The sequence below is a fragment of the Sinocyclocheilus rhinocerous genome, unplaced genomic scaffold (assembly GCF_001515625.1).
Source record: "Sinocyclocheilus rhinocerous isolate Xijiao unplaced genomic scaffold, SAMN03320098_v1.1 scaffold1874, whole genome shotgun sequence".
In the NCBI taxonomy this organism is placed as follows: domain Eukaryota; kingdom Metazoa; phylum Chordata; class Actinopteri; order Cypriniformes; family Cyprinidae; genus Sinocyclocheilus; species Sinocyclocheilus rhinocerous.
The window spans coordinates 1,753,772-1,777,382 of record NW_015626862.1 but is presented as its reverse complement, the minus strand read 5'-3'; the positions used below and the strand labels follow the sequence as shown (position 1 = coordinate 1,777,382).

The 23,611-nt window shown below is 35.7% G+C and overlaps 1 protein-coding gene across 1 annotated transcript in view; it reads right to left on the bottom strand.

Annotated features, from left to right (window-relative positions):
* LOC107716900 (protein broad-minded-like) overlaps window positions 1–23,611 on the bottom strand; it is a 41,570-nt gene that overhangs the window by 4,614 nt on the left and 13,345 nt on the right. The window contains exons 20-32 of the mRNA XM_016523521.1: window positions 22,610–22,697; window positions 22,196–22,314; window positions 21,487–21,606; window positions 21,113–21,201; window positions 14,766–14,888; window positions 14,453–14,561; window positions 12,984–13,077; window positions 11,482–11,601; window positions 9,939–10,022; window positions 8,244–8,313; window positions 6,610–6,725; window positions 5,761–5,915; window positions 4,189–4,329 (exon numbers count right to left, since the gene is read on the bottom strand). Of these exons, the coding sequence (XP_016379007.1) occupies window positions 4,189–4,329; window positions 5,761–5,915; window positions 6,610–6,725; window positions 8,244–8,313; window positions 9,939–10,022; window positions 11,482–11,601; window positions 12,984–13,077; window positions 14,453–14,561; window positions 14,766–14,888; window positions 21,113–21,201; window positions 21,487–21,606; window positions 22,196–22,314; window positions 22,610–22,697 (1,428 nt within the window). The remainder of the gene's footprint in view (window positions 1–4,188; window positions 4,330–5,760; window positions 5,916–6,609; window positions 6,726–8,243; window positions 8,314–9,938; window positions 10,023–11,481; window positions 11,602–12,983; window positions 13,078–14,452; window positions 14,562–14,765; window positions 14,889–21,112; window positions 21,202–21,486; window positions 21,607–22,195; window positions 22,315–22,609; window positions 22,698–23,611) is intronic.

The following is a 23,611-nucleotide window of genomic DNA, read 5'->3' as shown; positions in this document are numbered from 1 at the left end:
TACTGTATTAAAGCTTTAATCAGGATAAAACCGTATATTAAAATCTAACATAAGCAGTAGCATTTACAAATAACAGCGTATCTAAAAGTATGAGACAACAACAAAAAAAAACATAGGCCTACCATTAAAAGCAATCCTTGCACAGGTTCTGCATGATCCTCTTCAATAATATACTCTGCTTCTCAATCGGGCTCAAATTGATAAGCGATATTAACGACGCCGCTGTTTACAATACAACCGGAGCACATGCCGCTGAGGTGAGGGGCGGGACGGTTAGACGCGCACTAGAGGCGGTTTAGCCAATCACAACACACTGGGCTAGCTAACCAATCAGAGCCCATCGCCTATTTCCGAGGGAAGGGCTTCATAAAAGAAGGAAATGATCCGTGCATTTTTCAGAGAAGGGACAGAGCGGTGTGGAATAAAGGTAAATTATGTGAAAAATAATGCGTTTTTTTAAAAACGAAGCATTAACACATGTTAGACTGCACCCCATAACCACAATCAATCCTAGAAAAAAAAAACAGTGAACCATCCCTTTAAGTATAAATCTAACAAAACTGTGGTTTATTCTAGTATTTTCACTGAAAAACAAGACAAAAAAAAAAAAGATAAAACATGATTTCATATGAATGACAGCAGAAAAATGTTCCTGGAGCTCATACACAAAAAATCTTTTGAATGATAATATGAAGAAATCCCTTTTATCTACAGGCTTGACGTATCTCTGTTTTTGTTTATGTGGTGGTGAACTGAGTTGAGGTCATATAATCCTCCCTTAGAAGCTGTTCAATTATTCTGCGGTATCGTAGATGGCGTTCCAGTTTTGCCAAGCGTACATGCCTCCTGTACATTCAGACCACTCCAGCAGGCAATTTATACAGCATCCGTGTCTCTCCTCCTGCTTTGTCTAGAATTCGAAACATTCTTCCCGAGTGCACAGACACGGACGCCCTCTATGATGGAGGTGACACTCAATTTAAAACAGAAAATCTTCTTTCCTTCAGTTCCTGTCCATTCAAAACTAGCTATAAGTTTCAGAACTTCGGGTATTTTTGTAGCAACTGCAGAAGTTTTTTTTTTTTTTTTTTTGCATTTTACTCAGCTGTGTAAAAGTTCCCACACTGATGACCTTCAATCAGCCTTTAGCGGATCAATACTTCTGTCTGGTATAAATAATATTCCTGTCACAACATCTATCATGGACTGAAGAGAAAAAAGTAACGTATTTCCTTACCTCATTCCTTAACTCATGTGACATAAAATACTATAATTATATCATTTTTGTAAATATTTTATATCTTTTCATGTGACAACATACAATGTAAAGTAGTGAGTGTACAGCTTGTATAACAGTGTAAATTTGCTGTCCCCTCAAAATAACTCAACACACAGCCATTAATGTCTAAACCGCTGGCCACAAAAGTGAGTACACCCCTAAGTGAAAATGTCCAAATTGGGTTATATATACACACACACACACACACACACACACAAATATATGTATATGTATATATATATGTATATATATATATATATATATACCAAAAACATCTTCCATTCTAACAACAGCAGTGTTACAGAGAGCGCAGCTTTGAGTAATCACTGCATTTGTCTATGAAGATTGTCAGTCATTCAGGTCATAGCAGAATGTCCTTGCATCTTTATATTTATACCCTGGCAGTGTCACACTCATTCACCCAGCGATCATGATTCACACCGTCAGTGATGTGACTTCCACAGAGATTTGTGACAAAGTAACATATGAGCTTAAATACAGGACATCCACACAATCTAATAAAGCAGATTGTGAATGGAAGAGAGGTGAATGTATTCATTTTTTATTATTATTATTAATATGCCCCTAAGTAAATTCAGAAAAGTTAGTGCCATTGTTTGTCCTTTTTTGACAATGCTTTCATTAAAGGTGCAATAGGTGATTGTCTTCAGTAGGGCTGTCGCGATAACCGCAATATCGCAATACCGCGCTATTGACGAGCAAACCGCAGAGGAATGCAAGAACCGCAGCAACCGCGATTTTTGAGTGTTTTCTTTTTTCGTAAGGTTATGCCCTTCTCGTTTTACACTTCATGCATGTGGACTGATTATTAAACAAGTTAGTAATGATAACATAATGTGTACCATGCTGATTTGTACAGAGGCTCCGTAGATTTGCACTTAACAAGCCTAAACAGACAGTGAATGAGAGAGAGATTGACTGAGCATGTGCGATTACTTGCGTCTGTCCTCCAGGCATCATATATTTGTGAAAATAGGTTGTCATGTCCAAGGAAAGCGACATCTCTGTCTTAGCATTGACGCATAGTTGGTCAGCTGAGCCTTCTAAAGTGGCGCTCAAAGTTAAAATGATTTCAACAGCGTGTTTCATTACGTCTCTCTTTGAATGAATGAATCAGAGTTTTTGAACGTGTAGTTGAATGAACGGTTTAAAGACTCACTCAAAGACAGTCCTTTTCCGCCACTTTGTGGCGCAACAATCTAACTGCACTGACTGACAGCCCGTCTAGAACGCGCATATCGCGCTATTGACGAGCAACCCGCAGAGGAATCAAGAACCGCAGCAACCGCGATTTTTGAGTGTTTTCTTTTTTCGTAAGGTTATGCCCTTCTCGTTTTACACTTCATGCTTGTGGACTGAATATTAAACAAGTTAGTAATGATAACATAATGTGTACCATGCTGATTTGTACAGAGGCTCCGTAGATTTGCACTTAAGCCTAAACAGACAGTGTATGAGAGATCGACTGAGCGCGTGCGATTACTTGCGTCTGTCCTCTAGGCCGAGTCATATATATTTGTGAAAATAGGTTGTCATGTCCAAGGAAAGCGAAATCTCTGTCTTAGCATCGACGCATAGCTGGTCAGCTGAGCCTTCTAAAGTGGCGCTCAAAGTTAAAATGATTTCAACAGCGTGTTTCATTACGTCTTTTTGAATGAATGAATCAGCGTTTTTGAACGTGTAGTTGAATCCACCACCTTGTGGCGCATCACTGTAACTGCACTGACTGACAGCCCATCTAGAACGCGCGCAGATGGAAATATCAATAGAAAGTCTCTTGTCCAGTCAGATTAGGTAATAGGCCTAAAATAAAAATAACAATTTGTTTTCATTAAAAAAAAAAAGCGCAATATATCTGACTTAAATAATTAAGGTAACAGATTTAAAACAGAAGTGTGGCGCGGCGCTCCATAAACAAGTTCACGAAAGGAAAGGATGACAACGCGCATTCTGTTTGTTTGCTTTATTTAGCAAAAGCACAAATCTTGTTTTTATTGCGAGTGTGCAAAAATAAAAGTAAACACCTTTGCGGATTATATCCTACTCCAAATCCAATCAAAACGCTCGGTCCGAGTGTTTTAATATGCTTTCCTACCTGCCTGTCAACGTATGTATTTGCATACCTCTGCGCACCCGGTTCGCGCAGACAGGATACATCATCAGTGCGTTCATGCACGCTGTACAGACAGAGTGAGAATGGGAGACAAACATCAACAACCCAATCTTCCTTCCTGGTATTGTAGTACTTTTAAAGTTTTCTCACCGGTGAATGACACATGATGTAGCCCAGCGGTTCCCAATTCCAGTCCTCGCGCTCCCGTGCTCTGTATATTTTGCGTGTCTCGCTTAGTTAACACACCCGATTCAGATAACCAGCTCGTTCGAATAGAGCTACGTGCATGAACTGTGTTCCGATCGATATGATCCCTACACAGTGTTCATTGCTCCCTACTCCCTTAGCAGGGGAAATCCGTTGAAGTTTACTTCACTTCGGAATATGGACTGGAATTGGGAACCACTGATGTAGCCTATTGTAGAAATGTTGTTTCTGGTATTTTGGTCTGTGAGCGTATATGTGTTCAGGAGGCGTGGCTTTGGACAGCGATTGCAGGGAGGGTGGGACGTTCGCTTTCAGTGCTATCAGGCTAAAGTTAGCATTTTCCAAGATCTCCTACTGCACCTTTAAATGGAAACCTTAAAGCTTTTTTTGTTGACAATAGATTGATAAACAACTCTCCTTACAAATTTGGAAAGACTGGGACACTAAAAATATCAGAATGCCAACCAGCTATGCAAAATGCATACAGGTTGGCAAGTCTGCTTGGTTATTTACAAACAGAGAAGATTGAAGTGGTGTGATTAAAAATGAAGAACTTAAAATACAGCACCTGAGAGGGAGTGAAGCCAGACATCCTGAAGGCAGAAAAAACCAGAGGAACCTCGGCCTTGAGCAACATCTCGACGTAATGAGCGGTGCAGGAGTAGATTGGATGAATGCATGACTGAGCGATCTCTATAGGGAGATGTACCTAAAACACGAAAAAAAAAAAAAAATCCATTAAAAGTGTAAAGATGCACTGCGCATGGTGCAGTGTAAATGATGCTAAGCTGCATTAGTTCTTGTGTGTCGTGACTGATAATGATGTGCAAATGACATTTGAGAACTCTGCAAAGGGCAAGATCTTCAGTAAATGATGACTTTATTTTAGTCTGTTCTTCACACAAAGCTATGATATGACTTCAGAAGACTTGTACATAAACACAAAACCACTTTTATGATGTTTTTTCCCCCATTTTTGGAGTAAAAATAGCTAAATATCCCCTTTTGTGTTCTTCAGGAGAACGGCATGTGGATGAGTAAATAATGATAGAACTGTTCCTCTAAGGGTGCTAGCCACCACAGAAAATAACAGAACATCACACATGCAAATGACACGACCAAAATTGTATTAGCTGCCTCTGCAACTTCCTGTTTAGAGGGGCCTGTGACAAATGAGAGGACTGCAACTTCTCTTTTTCCTGATTGTCATCATTATCTCTTAGCTAAATGATTTACATGCATGGCCACTCTGACAGCACAGAAATATGGAACTGTAATCAGACAAACTCGTGTTCGTGGAGCATTATCATATCCCGCACATATTTTTACAGCTGAAACTCTATTAACTGAGCTCTGTTTACTATCCGCTGTTCCAAGAAAGCGAGAGAGATTGCTCCATCCAAATTTTATGGGGACCACACAGTAATGACTATTGCCCCAGTAATATGATGACATCCAGCATACCTTCCCAGTATTAACTTTTCCTATGCAAATGTAGATTAGAATGATAATGCAGGTCGAAATGCTGAGTTTTGTTTACGGCAAATAGATATGAAAGCTACACAAGCATATACATAATATAAATTCAGAACATTACTAAACATGAGAGAGATGCAGCTGTTATTAGTAGTACAAAATTGCAACATGGGCTAAGCTCGAGACATTTAAAGGAATAGTTCACCCAAAAATAAAAGTTTTTTTTAATTATTATTTTTTTTAAATAAAAATATAGTTAAAACAGTAAAATTGTGAAATGTTATTACATTTTAAAATAACTTGTTTTCTATTTTAATATATTTAAAAAAATAATTTATTCCTGGAAAAGCTGAATTTTCAGCAGCCATTACTTCAGCCTTCAGTGTCACATGATCCTTCAGAAATCATTCGAATATGCTGACTTGGTCAAGAATCATTTCTTATTATCAATGTTAAAAACTGTTGTGCTGCTTTAAATAATTATATATATATATATTTTTTTACATTATTTGATGAATAGAAAGTTCAAAAAGACATCTTTGTAACAATGCAAAAGTATGCATTTTTTTAATCAATATAATGCAATTAGTTGCTCAAGTATTGATGATACTAATGGTTGACATGAATGAGAAGAAGAAGAGAAACGATATAGGCTGTAACTCACAGAGCTGTGCAGTCTCGGGGGCCACAGGAAGGCAGACGGTAACAGACGGGAGAAACGCAAGAGCAGACTCAGAGAACGGCCCACGTCGCCATGCATGAGCAGAAAAACTGTGGAGGCAAACCAATCATGACCAGGATAACCATCCTGAAAACAGGCTGACGGCTGGGTCAAGGAATCTTCAATACAATTTAGACCTATTTTTTTCCCCAGCAGCTATTATGCTAATATAGTGGCCCCAAAAAGAATTTGAACACTTTAGTCAGACTTTGAAATGTATGAATGTCAGGTTATTAAATACAGACTATCAAATCAAGAGGCATCTGCAACAAATGGCACTAGAGCTTTTCTTAGAAGGTCTATCCAGTGATCTCAAAGTGATTTTTTGTAGATACTACTCTAAATGCTACAATTGTCCTAGCAGATCATGGACATGTTCTGCTAATGTTTAACAAGCATAATTTGATAAATGATTTCTTACCAATAAATGCAGCCTTGGTGAGTATAAGAGTTTTGGTGAGTTTTTTCCAAAAACAAAAAAATTCTAAACCCCAAACTTGTGAAATGTGCCCTATATGTTGCTAGATTTTGGGTCCAATAATTCACTAAAACATACTAAAATGATCTGATACTAAACCTTTATCTATATAGGAAAACAACAGCATGAAGAAACTTAAAATGGCATTCGGCTTATTATGATTAGTGATTCATCCACATTAACAAACTGTAAATCAATACATGGTCTACAGCAAATGAGAATATTGTGCACAGTCAAATAAAACATCAGAATTCTTGCAATAAGTTGCATGTCACTTGATTAATAATATAAATAAAGTGTAATGAGAAGGATACAAAACTCAGAAGTGACGTTGACTTGTTGTTGAGAGATGAACTCCTGACAGTGCTTGAGCAAAAGACACAGATCCTGCTCTGAATCTTCTCTCAATAGCTTCAGGAACTTGCCATACCTACACACAGACACACACACACACAGACACAGACACACACACACACACACACACACACACACACAGTTTTACATGGCAGCTTCATTTAATAGCCCATTCAATAAGACCTTGCTAAACAAAGGTAAAAAGACATTGTTAAAATGTTGTTCTCTACATCAACTTATGCACATTTACATAATTATAACTTTCTCAAGGCAATAGTTCTTGACTAATAAGAACAAATTTCGCAACCAAATTAAATTCAGTTTTTTCACGCATGTACAGTCTCTCCCTGAAAAAAAGCCCCAAATGAAGGTTAACAGAGAGTTACAATTATCCCAATGTGCTGAGCACTAGAATGCATTGCCTGATTACAGTCATTGTGGACTGCCTTAAGACAAAAATTCTAAATGGGTTCATATTGAGTTTAACTAGTGTGCTGACATACCGCAGAATGCCAGTGGCTTTCAGTAAAGCTGAAATAATTTCTGAATATACACAGTGCAGAAATCACTTTCCTAATCAGTATTTTTGTCCTGTTTTCCAGTACAAATATCTAAAGTTTTTTTAAGCAAAATACATGTATTTATTAATAATAATTAATAATTACTTTATTATGTTTTACTCTCATGATAATAATAATAATAATAATAATAATAATATATAATAAATATCAGGGTTTCTGCATGTTTTATGAAGGTAAATGTAAGACTGTTTTAAGACCTTTTTAAGACCAAAAAATTAAGGACCAAACTAGAGAACACAATATGCCAATATGTTCTTTAAACGTAAATGTCTAGGGAGCAGAAAACAAGTTCAAAATCTGAAAACTTCCAACATATCTTCATTACTTTTTAATTCATTTTTTAATACTTTTTAATTGACACACAAAAAAGCTTGACTAGAATATGGAAATAACTTTTATTGTATATTCTGATCACACTGTAAAAAGCACTGTTCTTCCTCAGTGTTTTTGCCTTGTTTTTCGATGCAAATGTCTAAAGATTTATAAATTAAGACACATTTATTTCAGAACAAAATAACATTAGATAAGAAGTCTTATTTCTGAGAAATTGATCAAAATAAAGTGATAAAATAAAATAAAAATACAATAAAGTTTATCATTAAACTAAGAACAAATATCTGCCAATGGGCTAGTTAATAATTTAAAAAGAAAACGTTTTCCTACCTAATTGACAGATGTTTCTTGTTTTAAGCATAAACTCACTTCATTTTGTTCAATTTTAATTTTTCTTTTCAATGCATGCAATGCATGCCATGACTGTGAATTAAAGACTTTTTGCTTCAATGCATGACCTTTTTAAGGCCTTCATTTGTGGAAAGGAGTATTAAGACTTTTTTTAAGACCCTGTATACAGTATATAACACATAATAATACATTTTTATTGTAAAATTATATATATTTTTGTTTGTTTGTTTGTTTTAAGTATACATTAGTGTCTTAACAAAGCACTTAAAAGCTGATTCACAAACCTTAGCCTAGCATAAAGTTTAACCTGGATATGGCATATATATTACCTGAGGGATATCCCCACACCTAACTGCTCCACAGACGACAGGCTTCGATTCTTTACACTGTGGTCCACCACTGAAACAAAAAAAAGAAACAAAAAAAGAAATTACTTCCCATTTGCACCTCCTCTTCAAATACCCATTTGATTTTGGTAAATGGAGCACAGAGTAGCAAAAGAGCACTGCAAAATGTGCTGTTAAATAATACATTTTCATCTCAGCATCGGCTTACCCACAAATCAACATCAGCTACGTAATCTACATTCATCATGCTTAAGAATGGCCTTAATTGAGTGAATGCCCTTGGTGAGACGGAAATGGGCCCACTGATATAATTATGGGGCCATTCCTCCATCCTCATTAATATAACAACAATGTCAGGATTGTAATGATGACGACATAATGCAGATAGATGTGCACCTTGTGAAGTGACTGGTCTTGACTGGCTGGCAAATGAACCAATTGGAAAGAAGGGTTTAGGCGGAATGAGAAATCATACTTCCTGCTGCTCACATCAGTCAGCAATTATGATATGAAGTGAGATGAAGTGTGACAACCCGCCCCTACTCCTCTGCTAAATAAGAGGGGAGGATACAGACCCAGAGGCAGACGAAGGGAGGACACGAATGCTAAAGTAACATGACACCATAATACTTTTCATGTCAGGCATCCATACATATATCCTATTTAGGAAGTTTGGGCATTCGGACGTCTGATTAATTTATGCAAATTCTCACTAATTAATCTATCCTTCAAAACTTTACCCAGAAGCTGCACTTTATGTCTTCTTTCTATAGTAAAATCAATATTTAATCAATAATAATCAAAAAGTATTAAAAAAGTACTAAAGCATAAAGATGCTAGAAACATTTTCACTCGTAGTCTGCGACTTCATAAATGAAAGCATTAGATGCTTGTCATTAAATTAAAAGTTCATGAGCTTGCCAGAAGCCAAACCACTAATAATCTCCCGAGCTAACTGATCCCTGACCCTCACCATACTTAAAAACGAGTTATCAAAGTCTTTCAAAGTATGAAAACTTTAACTCTCTGACATTAAAAAGAAAATTTGATGCTTTGAGAGAGTAGTCATTTTGAAAGATGTTTAATTGATTTAAATTGATTAATTTTAAAATACAAAGCAAAATCATCATAAATGTCAACAATAATATGTTGAGAGGAGTGTGAATTTTGTCAAATCTCTCTTTTGAAGTGGTCACATTACTGAAGCTCAAGCCAGCAGATATTCCTTGCAGCTGGGATTTAAACAAAAGAGCATGACCAATATTATTTCTGAGAATCATATATGTTTAATAAATGAAAACCCCACAGAGTCTCAACTATTCGCCCATTTTTTAATAATTCTGTTTGCGTGAATAGAAAGCTGACAAATCCCGTCCAGATGGATTTTTACAAGGAGCATACCATGGTGAACTAACAGCATGTCCTAATCAGGTGGGATGCAGAAAGTTTCAAGCAGAAATGTTTCTATCACAGTCACATCCAATCAGAAAATATGTCATGTTTAATGTATAGTTATGAGAAGCAGGACAATTATATACGAAAGTATATTCATAAATGCCCTTGTGTTTTTTAAAATTCCATATTAGCCCTCAGAAGTGAATGATATCTCTGTTAGCTGTTTGCAAATTGGTCACATAAATAAAAAAAAATCCTTTCATTAAAGTGCTGTTGACTGACCTTTATATTCTGCCGGTGGAAAGAAGCAGTCAGTGGATGAAGATGAGAGATGCAGCACGACCCTCTCCAACAGATCAGCAAGTACTGTGAGAGAAAAGAAACATGAACCATCAAGGCAATTTCCTTTGAATCAAACCTCAAATCTCCAGCAAAAGAGCCTCTGTCATATAAAGAGTGGTTGTTAGGGATATCAAAGAATGTCTTGAGCTACACTATATTGAGTTTAAAAACAGATTTCTTCCCTGAGAAAGTGTGCTTGTAAACTAATTTCTTTAGTGTAGCATGTATTTTCTTGTTTGTTGAAATGCATAACTCCAACAATGCTTAAGACTCAGACTACACAATGAGAAAGTACGCTGAGTGACTGTTACTCGAATATTACTTTAAAATAAGACAGAAAAGCCTAACAGCGGTGGTACAGGAGCTGTGGCGACGGGACGTTCCCTTTCTCTCTAAGCGAGATCCCAATTCGTCGGTCATCCGACGTGACGTCGAGAGTGACCGACTGAAAGGGAACAGCATGTACTAAAACACTAGCCAGTGTTAAACTTTCACAATAGAACTAGATACTTAAAATATTTTACTCTTAATCCAGAAAAACATAACATGGAATTAGAGGGTTTTACAGCTCTATCATTAATATACAGAAAAATCAGAAGGTAAATATCAAGATCAACACATATACAGTACTGTAATAGACATCAAGGAATATTGTAAATAATGCAAATAACTTTGGTTTAAAAAGCAAGCGTGCACTTCACATTGTAAACAATCTATTCTCCATTTATATAAACTGGTCTTGCAGAATTAGAGATACATATTATGAATATACATACATATATTATGAATATACATATTCATTATTATGAATACATACATTTATACGTTTTTTTTCCCCAAAATAAATTAAAGTAGGAACATATAATGCAAGAGAGCTCTCTTATGAATTTAAAGGGTCGTATCATACTTTTTAATTTTATTTGTTTTCCCTCCAGCCCATTTTAATTTGCCAAAGCAGTCATAATTTAGTTTTTTATCACTATTTTCCACTATCTCTCTGACCCTTAAAATTAAACAGGGCGTGCTCTGCTGTTGTGCCTTTAGGTCCTCTATGTAAATGCCCTCTTTGCATGTGAAATGAGTAACAACACTGACTCACGAGCTACAGCTTTGCTGTCAAACTCAATATAGTTTGTGCTGCCCAGTCTTTCACCAACAGCCTCTTTGCAAAGCCTGCATTACATTATGACAGGATCACAAAACAATTTGCACTGAAATTTGCTGCTGAAAAGAACAGGATTGTAGTAGGATTGTGATGCTGCTGAACCAGTTCTTCTGGTGTTTAGAAGAAGGGTCTGTGCCTGAGACCCTCTTAGTAGTTATCCTACTTCATCCTTACCTCACGGTGACCGGGCAAACATATTGTTTTAAACTGAAATTTTTAAAACTTTAAAAACTTTAAATGCAGTTAAATGTCAGTATAAGATTAGAGAAGCTGGCCATCTTGCTGTGAATTTCAGACAGAGCTGAATGTGGGTCATACCGTATCCAGTGAGAGTGTTTGTAGCCATGATCTTGCAGAACTGTCTTCTGCAGTCATCCATCCAGCTAGCATCTCTCTCTGTTTCTTTAGACGAGGCCAAGAAAGCACTGATCTCTGACTCTGAGAAGAAACGGGCACAGTGTTCATTTTTTAACAGTCAAAATGATTGTCTTTTGGCAAAAACATTCTATAAATTTAGTCAATATTCATCATGTTATGCTCATTCATTTTGGGCCATTTTACACATTTTTTATCTTTTGGTAGACAATATAAAAAAGACAGAAAAATATCAAACTGTAACAGATAGAACTTCAACCACGTTTTCAAATATTAAAATAAAAACATACAAATTTATTTAAACATATATCAAAGAATAAAAGATGTATCAACAAAATACAACATGCATGTCCTTGTGAGAACATGAGCTGAAATAATAGCACATAATAAATCAAATAAAGTATTAACTACTCTTCAGAAGCTACTGTGTTGTGAAGACTGTTGAGGATAGTGTTCATTTTCTGTTTTAGAGATTGTTTAGGATATAACATTATGTGCATATCTTTTTTTTTTTTTACTTAGGTCGGCGCCGGACTGCGAATTTAGCCACCCGTAACTCCCGAACCCCGGGGGCTATCGACGCGGGGGTGGTCTCATTCAAAAGTGCGCCTCTAGACGTACACTCGATTCGCGTTCGAGAGGGGTCCTCGAGCTGAAGGGATCCCCCGCATTTCGTGCGGATTCGCCACGCCGTTATGGAGATATGGCCGTTTAAAGTTTCAATGGTTTTCCATAGACTTAAGCTTTAAAGCGTTTCATCCAGGTCGCCAGTAGCAAACAATGGAGCGCGCTCTGCTGGACAAACTAAGTAATTACACCCTTTCAAGCATTTTATCTGCGTTATATGTTCTGTAAAAAAAATTGTCATATCGGCGGCATATTCGCCGATACCGATATATCGGCGACAGGCTCATATCGGCCGATAATATTGGCAAAACTATATATCGGTCGGGCTCTAACCAGTATACAACAAATTCATCTACTGATTGCATGCCCTTTGACAGTTTATAGCACTCTGTGACTCTGACTCTGTAACTACTAATTGTGTAACTACTTGTCCTTCAAAATGACAATATACTGACTCAAGCCTAAAATTTAAAGAAAGACCAAAAGAAACACCACTGAGACACTGAATAGGCTTTCATGCACATACTGACGCTTGTTCCTAAAGGAAGAGTGTTTACTAGGCGTTAAGAACCTCTTGTCTCTATTTATTGAGCTGGAAACAGCTGTCACATTGAAATAAAGATGTATTGCTGTGACAGTAAAAAAAAAAAGAGTCTGTCATAAAGAGAGAAAGTGTCCTTGAAGTTACTATAAGAGTAGAACCATATAAAACACTGGATTAAACTGTAATGGTTAAGTAAAGGAATTGCTTTCATAAATGACAAAAATATCACCTAACATATACAGTAGGACCTAATGCTTTAAAAGTCTGTTCTTACCCTGTTTAGTGCGGAGAGTCTTGGGCACGTCAAGGATATAATACTTAGGCAGAGGGTATGTGGACACTATTGGCCATGGGTAAGGGTCATTCCCCTAAGGGACAGATGGGACACTTTCCATAAATATGGTATACTGTGGTTTCCTATTATTATTATTTTTAAGTTGTAGGAGGCAATCTCATTTTTTTTTTTTTAGCTATGTTAAACTACTAATGTATGTAATGTATCTAAAGTCAACATTTTGGCATATTCTGTTGAACTGATATTTAATGTGTTGCAGGAAAATATACTGTAAAGATTTCACATACTATACCTTGTATAAAATATATACTGAAAAAAAAACATTACAGTTCAGTAATAAAACATTACAGCTTTTTAAAGGAATCGAAAGGTGCATTAAATTGATGAAAAGTGACATTAAAGACATTTATAATGTTATAAAAGAGAAAAGATTCATATTTCATATAAATGCCGTTCTTTTGAACTTTCTATTCAAAGCTTCCTAAAAAAGAAATGGATCATGATTTCCACAAAAATGTTAAGCAACTGTTTTCAACATTGACAACAACAGAAAACAGCAAATTTGAGCAGCAAATCAGCATATTAGAAAGATTTCTGAAGGATCATGTGACACTGAAGACTGGAGTAATGATGCTGAAAATTCAGCTTTCCCATCACAGAAATAAATCTCACAATAATTACTGTTTTTACTGTATTTATGATCAAATAAATGCAGCCTTCATAAGCTTGAGACTTTTAAAAACATAAAAAAATCAGTAGAGTTAAAAAAAAAAAACTTTTCTTTAATGTTTGCAGAAAAATAAATGTATTACTAGTACCGAATGGCAGCTTACTTAGGGAATTTAGTCTGACCTCCTAATGTCAATTTTTTTCTAAGTGTCCCCTTTCACTGTGCCAAAACACAACTGTCACTTATGCATCTACTGCCTTGTTTACAAATCTCTTTATATTACAACAGAAGCTTAATCTGCAAAGCTCTTTTTAGAAGCATAATATTTGTTTTTCGCAACAATTCCTCACATGATTTCTGAGACATTTGAAATACAATCCACATAAGCAACTGCAAAAGCAGCAGTAAAGCCCACCATGGAGATTATGTTGATATATGAATGCTGATATTTGAGACCCCATTTCTGTTTTTTAAACAAATGCAAAACATGGGATGTAGATAAGGCATCTAAAGCTAGAATATTGACTGGGGAAATGTCAATGCCAGCAAAATTATGCAAAAGCATCCTGTATTCAATAACAGACTAAATCACACTTCATACAACTCTTCCTAACTGAATATCCAGTGTAAAACTGCTTTTACACTGTAAAAAAAATAAATAATGTGTGCTGCAACCAAATTATATCCAGTGACACTTCATCTACAACATGACCAACTCAACACAGTTTATTGTACTACACATACAACTGATAAGGAAGGAAAAAGGAGATGCACTCACTTTCTGCAGGGCTCTGGGAGGAAGTCTTCTCTCAGATGGACCACCAACTGTACCGATTCGAACAAGGATATGGTTTCTTTCCACAGACAGTCCATCGATGATGAATTCACTGAGGATGATGAAGCAAGTATAAACAAACAATATACAGAATCAATATATACTGTATCTACAGTATGCTCATATTGCACATTCAGCCTGTCTACGCCTAGTTTTTTTTTTTTTATCTATTACTGACTGTTGGTTGACTCTGAATTAGTGTGTCGTGCTGAACTATATTCAAGGGAACACAGGAAAATGAAAGATGGTCACTCACCCTTCACCTGAGGGCGGCTCTGTGACATCGTCCCTCTGACCCTGCAGCAGTAACTCAGAGAGGTTATACTGAGACTCCAGCAGAAGAAAAGAATCCAGGTTACAGCACAGCACGCTCAAGAGCCTAGTGTTTACACAGGAAAACAAATAACAAGCAAAACTACTTCAATTTTACATAGCTGAAAAGTGAAAAATGTTGGTTTACAATCTCTTACCCCAAAACCTTTAGCAATCCATCATCATGACATTAGCAATTCTGATACCATAAGGATACATAAATACATACATATTTTTGTGTTCCTTTTTACTTCTACTACTACTGTTATTATTACTTTCTTAAAGCTTCACATAATATATATATATATATATGTATGTATGTACACTGAACAAAATTATAAACGCAACACTTTTGTTTTTGCCCCCATTTTTCATGAGCTGAACTCAACTTGTGATATTTCAGTTTTTCTTTTTTTTTAATAAATCTGCAAAAATGTCAACAATTCTGTGTTTTTCTGTCAATACGGGGTGCTGTGTGTACATTAATGAGGAAAAAAAATTAACTTAAATGATTTTAGCAAATGGCTGCAATATAACAAAGAGTGAAAAATTTAAGGGGGTCTGAATACTTTCCGTACCCACTGTATATACACATATTAATACTATATTAATTATTGTAAGTGCATCTTGCTAATCTAAACCAAAAGGAGTATTTTCCCACTACTTTAAAAAAGCCTGGCTGTGGTACCAGAAGGGCCTCAAAGTGACAGTGTTAATCTTGTCTACACAATTCAAAATGGCTGAGAGGGATAGGGAAAATGTCAAAAACATCATCTGTTTACAAATAGTGATTTTATTGAGATAATTACAGCAACATGTCATGGACAGCAATAATTACAATAATTAATATAGTACAATATCTGCATTGATACATGTACAGGATACATAGGCATACTGTTTTCATAAAAAAGCAGTAAGAACATCTACCGATATTGACATGCCTAATAATAAAGATATATTTACGTTGAGATGTAGACTATATATTCAGATTTGCATTTATATACTCAAGATTTATAAATATACATTCTGATTTACAATTATATAGTCAAAATAATAACTATACATATTCACAATTTACATTTATATATTCAGACTCAAAACTATATATTCAGATTTACTTCTATATATTCATGATTTACATTTTTATATTACAATTTGTATCTATATATTCAGACGTATAACTATATATTCGTATTTACATTTATAGTCAGATTTCTAAAATATATATATATTCAGATTTACTTCTATATATTCACAATTTACATTTATATATTCAGATTTCATATAATTATTTCCTGTTTGGCGCTTCACACACACACACACACACACACATACACATACACATACACATACACACACACATATATATATATTACATTATCAGCATAACAATTTGAAAATAAATAAATAATAATTATTATTACTATTATTATTATTTCTTACATTTTACAAAAAGCTTTACAAAAGAAAATGTGATTTCTACACAAGAAAAGAAACTGCTTTCGGGGTCTATTTTATTAAGTTTTCTAATTTAACACAATTACATTAATTACAAATACTATTATTATTATAAGAACTGAACAAATTAAATGTGAAAATAAATACATCATACTTTTTTCAATTTAAAGCAGTAAAAAACTATGCCCATTTGCCATTAAAATCATGTGTGGAGCATCATTTTCCAAATGCTGTCATTTCTGATCGAAATGTTTAGAATTTCAAACAGCCAGCAGTAGTTCTGTGTACAATATTGGTGGATATAAAATTTTAACTCCATGACACATTACCAGGAAAATTAGCTTGGAAGCTGTGAGAGTAATAAATCATTAAATCCAGCAGTGGACCGATGAGATGAGGATATTCTGTATGAGTGGAGAACAGTATAGTGACATATATCAGTTCTGGAGGAGCCTGAGGGACTGAACCGCTAGAATGGTGAGGTGACACAGATTTTCCTCTCTAATGGTTTCTAATGATGTGATTCAATGCAGCTGAGCAAAGCTGATTGTAGAGGATTTTCAATGCAGCCATTAAATGGCACTGTACTGTGACGGAGGTTGAATCAGTGCAGCATCAGCGCTTTGTTTGAAGCTAAAAACTACAACAGTTTTCAATCTACATTCTCTTACCACAAACTCCATCCACTGTGAAGGCAAAGACACTAGCTGTGTCCATATTTGCATACTATACTATATGCCCAAAAGTACGTACTTCGGAAAGTAAATACTGAGCATGCAGTAAGTGTTTAAGTATTAGCATAATACCACACTGTATCACTGAGCCTGGCTGTAACTGTTATAACCTTCCTACAGTACCTTAAAAATTCATATTCATCAATCATTTTTGATATTAAAATTCTATCTCAGCTTAAAAATGCAGAGACAACTCGGGATGTGCCTTCATAAAAAAAGCGCTGGCTGTGAAGTCAGCAGCCCAAGCTTCCGGACGCAGTCTATTCTCTGCTAATGGACAGCGACTGTGATCAAGGACGGGTGAACTATCCAAAGCATAATAACTGTCACATGTTAGGATACTGATAATCCTAACAGCACTCAGCTCTTCAAAGTCTGGGCAAAGCTAGATGTATTTATGCTGGTCTGACGAAAGATTCTGTGAGCAACACAAAGGGCAGGAGATTTTAAAATAGATTCACAATTGCAAGAAAAAAGGATTTCGATAGTCTATTATGTGTCAGAAATACGTGAGCAGTGATGATACGCCTAAAATGTGAACATATGTATATACAGTGCCTTGTAAAAAAAAAACTGCCTGTAGAGCTCAGAAACAGGTTTGCGTCAAGCCACACATCTGGAGAAGATTTCAGAAAAGCATTCTGCTTCATTGAAGGTTCACAGAATCAAATAATTCTGGAGAAACTTGAAAAATGTGCATTTTCTCCCATCCAACCTGACAGAGCTTGAGAGGTGAAGAGGTGAGGAGAAGAATGGCAGATAATTGCCAAATGATGATGATCAAAGCTTGTCGCATCAAACAAAAAAGACTTGAGACTGTAAAGGTGCTTCAGCTAAAGATTTAGTTAAGGGTATACTTATGCAATGTACTTATTTCAGTATTTTTTTTTTTAATAGATTTACGAAGTTGTGACAATTCTGTTTTTGCTTTGTCAGTATGGTGTATGGAGTGTAGATTGATGTGGGAAAAAAGTAATTTAAAGCAATTTAACATAAGGCAGCAACATAATAAAATGTGAAAAAATGAATGGGGTATGAATACTTTCGCAAGGCACTGTACATAATATACTATATGCTGAATGTAAAGCTGAATTTTAAGCAGCCATTACTCCATTACTACATCAATATTTAAATTTTTATCTTAACTAAGAAAATCAAACGCCGTTACAGATCAGATGCATAACTAACAATGCTGGTTAACCTCATTTATTTTTATAGTGCAAAGTCTCAAATCTGACACAAGGGGGCGATTCATTTATACACGTCCCAGATATTGTAACTACAAATAAATTCTTGAGCTGAAGGACTTAAAAACACACCCTGAGTGACTGAGGGCGTGAACTGCATGCTGATATTTCGCAAACGGACCATATTCCACGTAAACACAAGAGTGTGGGATTGATTCATACAGCATGTGGGTCTCTCCACAGACACAACAATCACATTTTTGTCATTTCCCACAGACCCACACTCAAGAACTCATGTTGCTTTATGTGCCTGTTCACCTCTCGATCCCTGCTATCCTAACAGCCAGATATCTATTAATGAGTAATTTTATCAAATCACAGATTTATTGCACTCTCTGGTTTTTGTCATCGTTATTCCATAGAATGACATTAGTTTAATCTTGATAGTGGAAATAATAGTTTACGGTTACTTTAAGAGTTGTTATCTTAGATAAGTAGACAAGAATTCAAAAGAATGAACCTTGACTCATGTCTGGTTATTGGGTTGAGAGTTTGTAAGCTTTTGTGCATTATGTGCTGATCAAACACTGTGTGACTGTTTTCTTAGTCTTCCTTCCTCTAGGATGGTGTAACCTAGCGGATGTAACTGGAAAGTAGTTGGGGATTGGTAATATTACTTTTTAGTAAATGGACTTAAAGGGGTGGTTGACTGGATTTTTTCTAGGCTTGATTGTGTTTATGGGGTGCGGGGTTTGTCTGGGTTTGTGATGTCACAAACCCGGGAAGTAACTCGTTGTAGTTCCTACGAGCCGTTTTTGTAGGCATTAAACTGCCAGAATTTTAAAAGACGATATCTCCGTTTGCATTGAACTTTCAGCGCCGCAACTTTGCAGATATTGTTTATGCTCAAACAGCAACATTACACACTAATTAATGTTAAAAAAGTGAAATCGCAATCAACCACCCCTTTAATGGACCAAAAAACAAAACAAACAAACACACACACAACCAAAAAAAATAAACAACAACAACAACACAAATTTGACAAATTTTCACAGGCAACTTCTATAGGAATCCATGCAATAAGGAATTTTGCATGAGGGTGAAAGACTTCCCTGTGCAGATTTCGCAGTGGGTTCAAGTTGGTCATGTGGATTCACCACACTGACCAGCTAAAAGCTGCTTGGTTTGAAAGTGACTTCTATGTTAGCTGTGCTTCAATCATCACTACCTATTGACATTTTTTCCCCACACAATTTAGCCAAAATTTCACTGACTGTATGTGACTGCATCTTTATCTAGACACCAGACCATCGTAGGAGCTTGTTTGACATGCAACCACCCAGACCATCCTAACAACTGCATAACAGTAAAATAAATAAATATTAAAGGCACCACACACTTTCTTCAGAAAATGATGTTAGTAATTGGTACTTCCTCTCTATTTCTCCTTATTATTCTCCTTGAATTCATCTCACTAACTTTTAAGTGTGTAAACAATGTTTCTACTCAACTCATTATTATGAACGGTTACCATATAAGCTGGGTAATGATGAAAATGATACATTTATATATATTTTTTTACCAGAATATGCCTGAGGATCTCACTCCGGTCTATGCCACAACTTAAGAGTACATCTTGACTTTATTAAGGGAAAGACAACAAAACAAACATGACAGCAACAAATAAACAGCACTCGGTTTCATCATCGCAATCGATCTTCAGATTGCCAAAGGCAACATCCTCAGCACTGAGGCGAAATGCCATATAAAGATCTAGATTCAGGCGGAATAACACAAACACACGCCAAGAAAAACACAGAATGCTTATTTAAAATCTCAACCAAAATTGAGACTTTAATCCTAGATCTCAGCTGTCATACTCCAAAATGTGGATTACAATGATTGAAATACTCAAGAAAGACACTTTTTCATATCCATAACATTTTTTTACACTCAAATAGATAACCTAATCTTCTGAGATTGAAAAAAAATGTCATACTCGACCTCAGTGGTTCTCAAAAGGGAAAAACAATGCGAAACACAAACAATAACTTTTGCGGTCAAAGGCCGTACATCCAATTGAACTCTAACAGTATTTTGGCACTAGCCTAATTAGCCAGATGCCAACATTGGCAGGTTGCTTTGGAATCTCCTCATTTGTGAACTGCATCAATAAACCTCACGAGATAAAATAAAACGCGATAAAATAAATAGTTCACTTGCAGTGAGTGTAAACATGGTTTGTGCTGACTACAACATGTTTTAATGTGAAACCAGCATGAAACCACTGAAAGTCGTTGAGTTTTTAAAAAACAACAGGATCTGAACACATCATAGTAAATCAGCAAAAAAGAGGGCCTGTATAAAATTCAGCTTATATTATGTAATAAATTATATGGAAATATTAATACATGATTTTTATTACTACCTTGTTCTTAATACTCAAATATTTTGCCTTTTTAGAGGCCTACGGTACTCATAATGATACTATTGACATAGTCCTTTTTAATATAAATACCACAGGGGAAGTAGGGGAAATATTCGCTGCAGCATTATTTATCTATGTAAATGTGATCTCATATATAAAATAAAAACAGAATTTATTTTTACACTATGGTAATTCCTTGATATGTGTTGAACAAATGCGTCAAAAGTGCTCCTTTTAAATAAGTAGGTGGATTACACCAGTCAATTCTACTTCCTTTGAGAGCCTGAGAACTTATTAATATCCTGGTATCACCCTGTCTGGCATTAATTCAGGATAATCATAGCACAGAGAACACAAAGGCCTGGATCAATCAGCCATTGATCCCCAGAGAAGAATGAATACTCCTCTATAAGGACCCTCTATCAGTTCTGTGCCCTTCCTGTCCATTTACTGGTAGAGAGGACTGAACTATTGATCTTACCTCAGGCCAAACGTGTGGGACTGCTCATAGTTGAAAAGGGAATGAATCTTCGTGTCAGAGTTAATAATGATGAGTCGGTCCATCAGGTCCTGACGGGAAGAGTGAGTGAGTGATTATCAAAAATGCATGATTTCAAAATAATTGTGACAAAGACCACAGCTAGTTCTGGGATATGTGGTACATCATCGGTCAAAGTCTGCCCTCAAATGATCATGATTTGAACTGCAAATTATTGTGAAAAGTATTGAGAAATCACTCAATACATCAAGATCAGTGAACAGACTGTGGACGGTTCATGGTTGTGGGCTGAGACTACCAATGTATATGCCAGTTTGTGTTTTTGAGAGGCAGGCTGTCCAGTCTATTTTACTCACTAAAACTGATGTGGCCATCTCTCTCAGATTGTACTCCATCTTGTTAGGAAGTGCTCGATGTCCCAGCAGCTCCCACACAGCGTGAGGTGAAGAAAGCAGATTCACTAGAGACAGGAAGGACTACACACACATACACACACACACAAATCGCTACAGTTCACTCATAGCCATTTCAGATTGATATTTTTCATCAAAGAGATAACTTAGAAAACGTCATCCAAGTCATTCTTTAACATATTACCCACACATACAAAAATCACTAAAGTTCGCTCATAGTCACTTCAGACTGATATTTTTTTACAAAGAGATAACTTAGAAAATGCCACCAAGCCATTCTAAAACAAATAATGTTGTAAGTTTTTAGTGTTTTTTTTTAAAGGTTAATTAAAAACAATAATTAAAAATGTGTTTTTATACATTTTGATTTAAAAAAAAAAACTTGCTACTGGATAATGCTAATCAAGTAAAATAGGTTGTGAATGTAATTTCATCTTGACTTTCAAGTGGTCGGTGGTTGATTGTGTGTACTTTTGCTAAAATCATTTATTCATGGAATTACTCAGTGTAGCTTTTACAGGCACACTGTGGAAATTGGAAATCAAAGCCTTATCTAAATCTCAATGAAGCGTAGCTTTCACTTCTAAATAACCGTAAATAGCAAAGCATTTCTGAATATTTTTTTAAATGTAAAAGATGGTGGAGTCATAACCTTAAGACAGCTCCTGTCGATAGGGTCCATTGGAGTAGATTTAGGATGGACCACCCTTACATCCTCTCGACCACACTCCAAGGCTGACCACAACTCCACCACAATTGTCTGGACAAATCCTGTGAATCGGCTCAAAGTTTAACTAGTTTGACAGCCTCAAATACTAGTTTCCATGTTAAAACATTAGCCTCCATATTAAGCAACACTGTCTCAGTAAGTACCGTCATGTACAAGCCCTAAATCAATAGTAACAAAAATGTAATGATTACAGATACACTAACAATGTACAATACATTCAGTACATTTTTTAACGTGACCTTTGCTGTCTGAAGCTATGAGGAGAAAATACTGAAGATGCTGCTCTTAACTCTCAAGATGTACATTAAATTGGTCATAATTAAGTCTTCTAGCTACCTGAGCTTTGCAAAGCCGCGATGCCTGGGGCTGTAGTGGCCACCTGGGTCACCATCACACCATAACCAAACTTCTCACACCTGCTGACCTGAAATTAGAGAAAGAATGGAGGAAATACACATTAAAAGATTACCTTTTGGAGTCTGGAAATATTTAATAACTAGCAACTTCTCAAATAAAAAATAACATTCCTTTTGTCCCATGACAACCGAGTAGAAACAAGCAATAAAAACAACTGCTTGCTACAAATCGTTTTTATAAAAATAAACCAGATTTTTAATTTTTTTTCTAATGAAAATATGAGTAATTTTTGCACATACAAAACTCATTACTGCTATACTAGTGCACTTTGGGGTGTTGCTACGTATATTATACATAAGATGAAGCAATTTGTTGATCACATGACCATTATTAGATCCAACAGCAAAACACAAATTAACATTAAAAATATTTGTTGCACCTTTAAAGGGATAGTTTACCAAAATAATGAAAATTCTGTCATCATTTACCCACTTTCATGTTATTGCAAACCTGTTCGACTTTTTTTGGAAGACATCTTGAAGAATGTTGGTAACCAAATTTGGTTCCAAATTGACTTCCAATGCATTTTTTGTTCATACAATGGAAGTCAATGGGAAATTAAACTGTTTTGTTACCAACATTTTTCAAAATATCTTCTTTTATAAGAAACTGAATGACTTGAGGGTAGGGCTGGACGATATGGCCAAAATTTATATTACGATATATTTCTTAATTTCGGTCGATGCGATATAATTCCGATATCGATATGGACACTATTAAAGCCTTGTAAAAACTGCCAAGAATGCCCACAACAGATGACTGTGCATACGCCAGTCAAAAGTTTTTGAACAGTAAGATTTTTAATGTTTTTAAAGAATTCTCTTCTGCTTACCAAGCCTGCGTTTATTTGATCCAAAATACAGCAAAAACTGTCAAATTTTGAAATATTTTTACTATTTAAAACAACTGTTTTCTATTTGA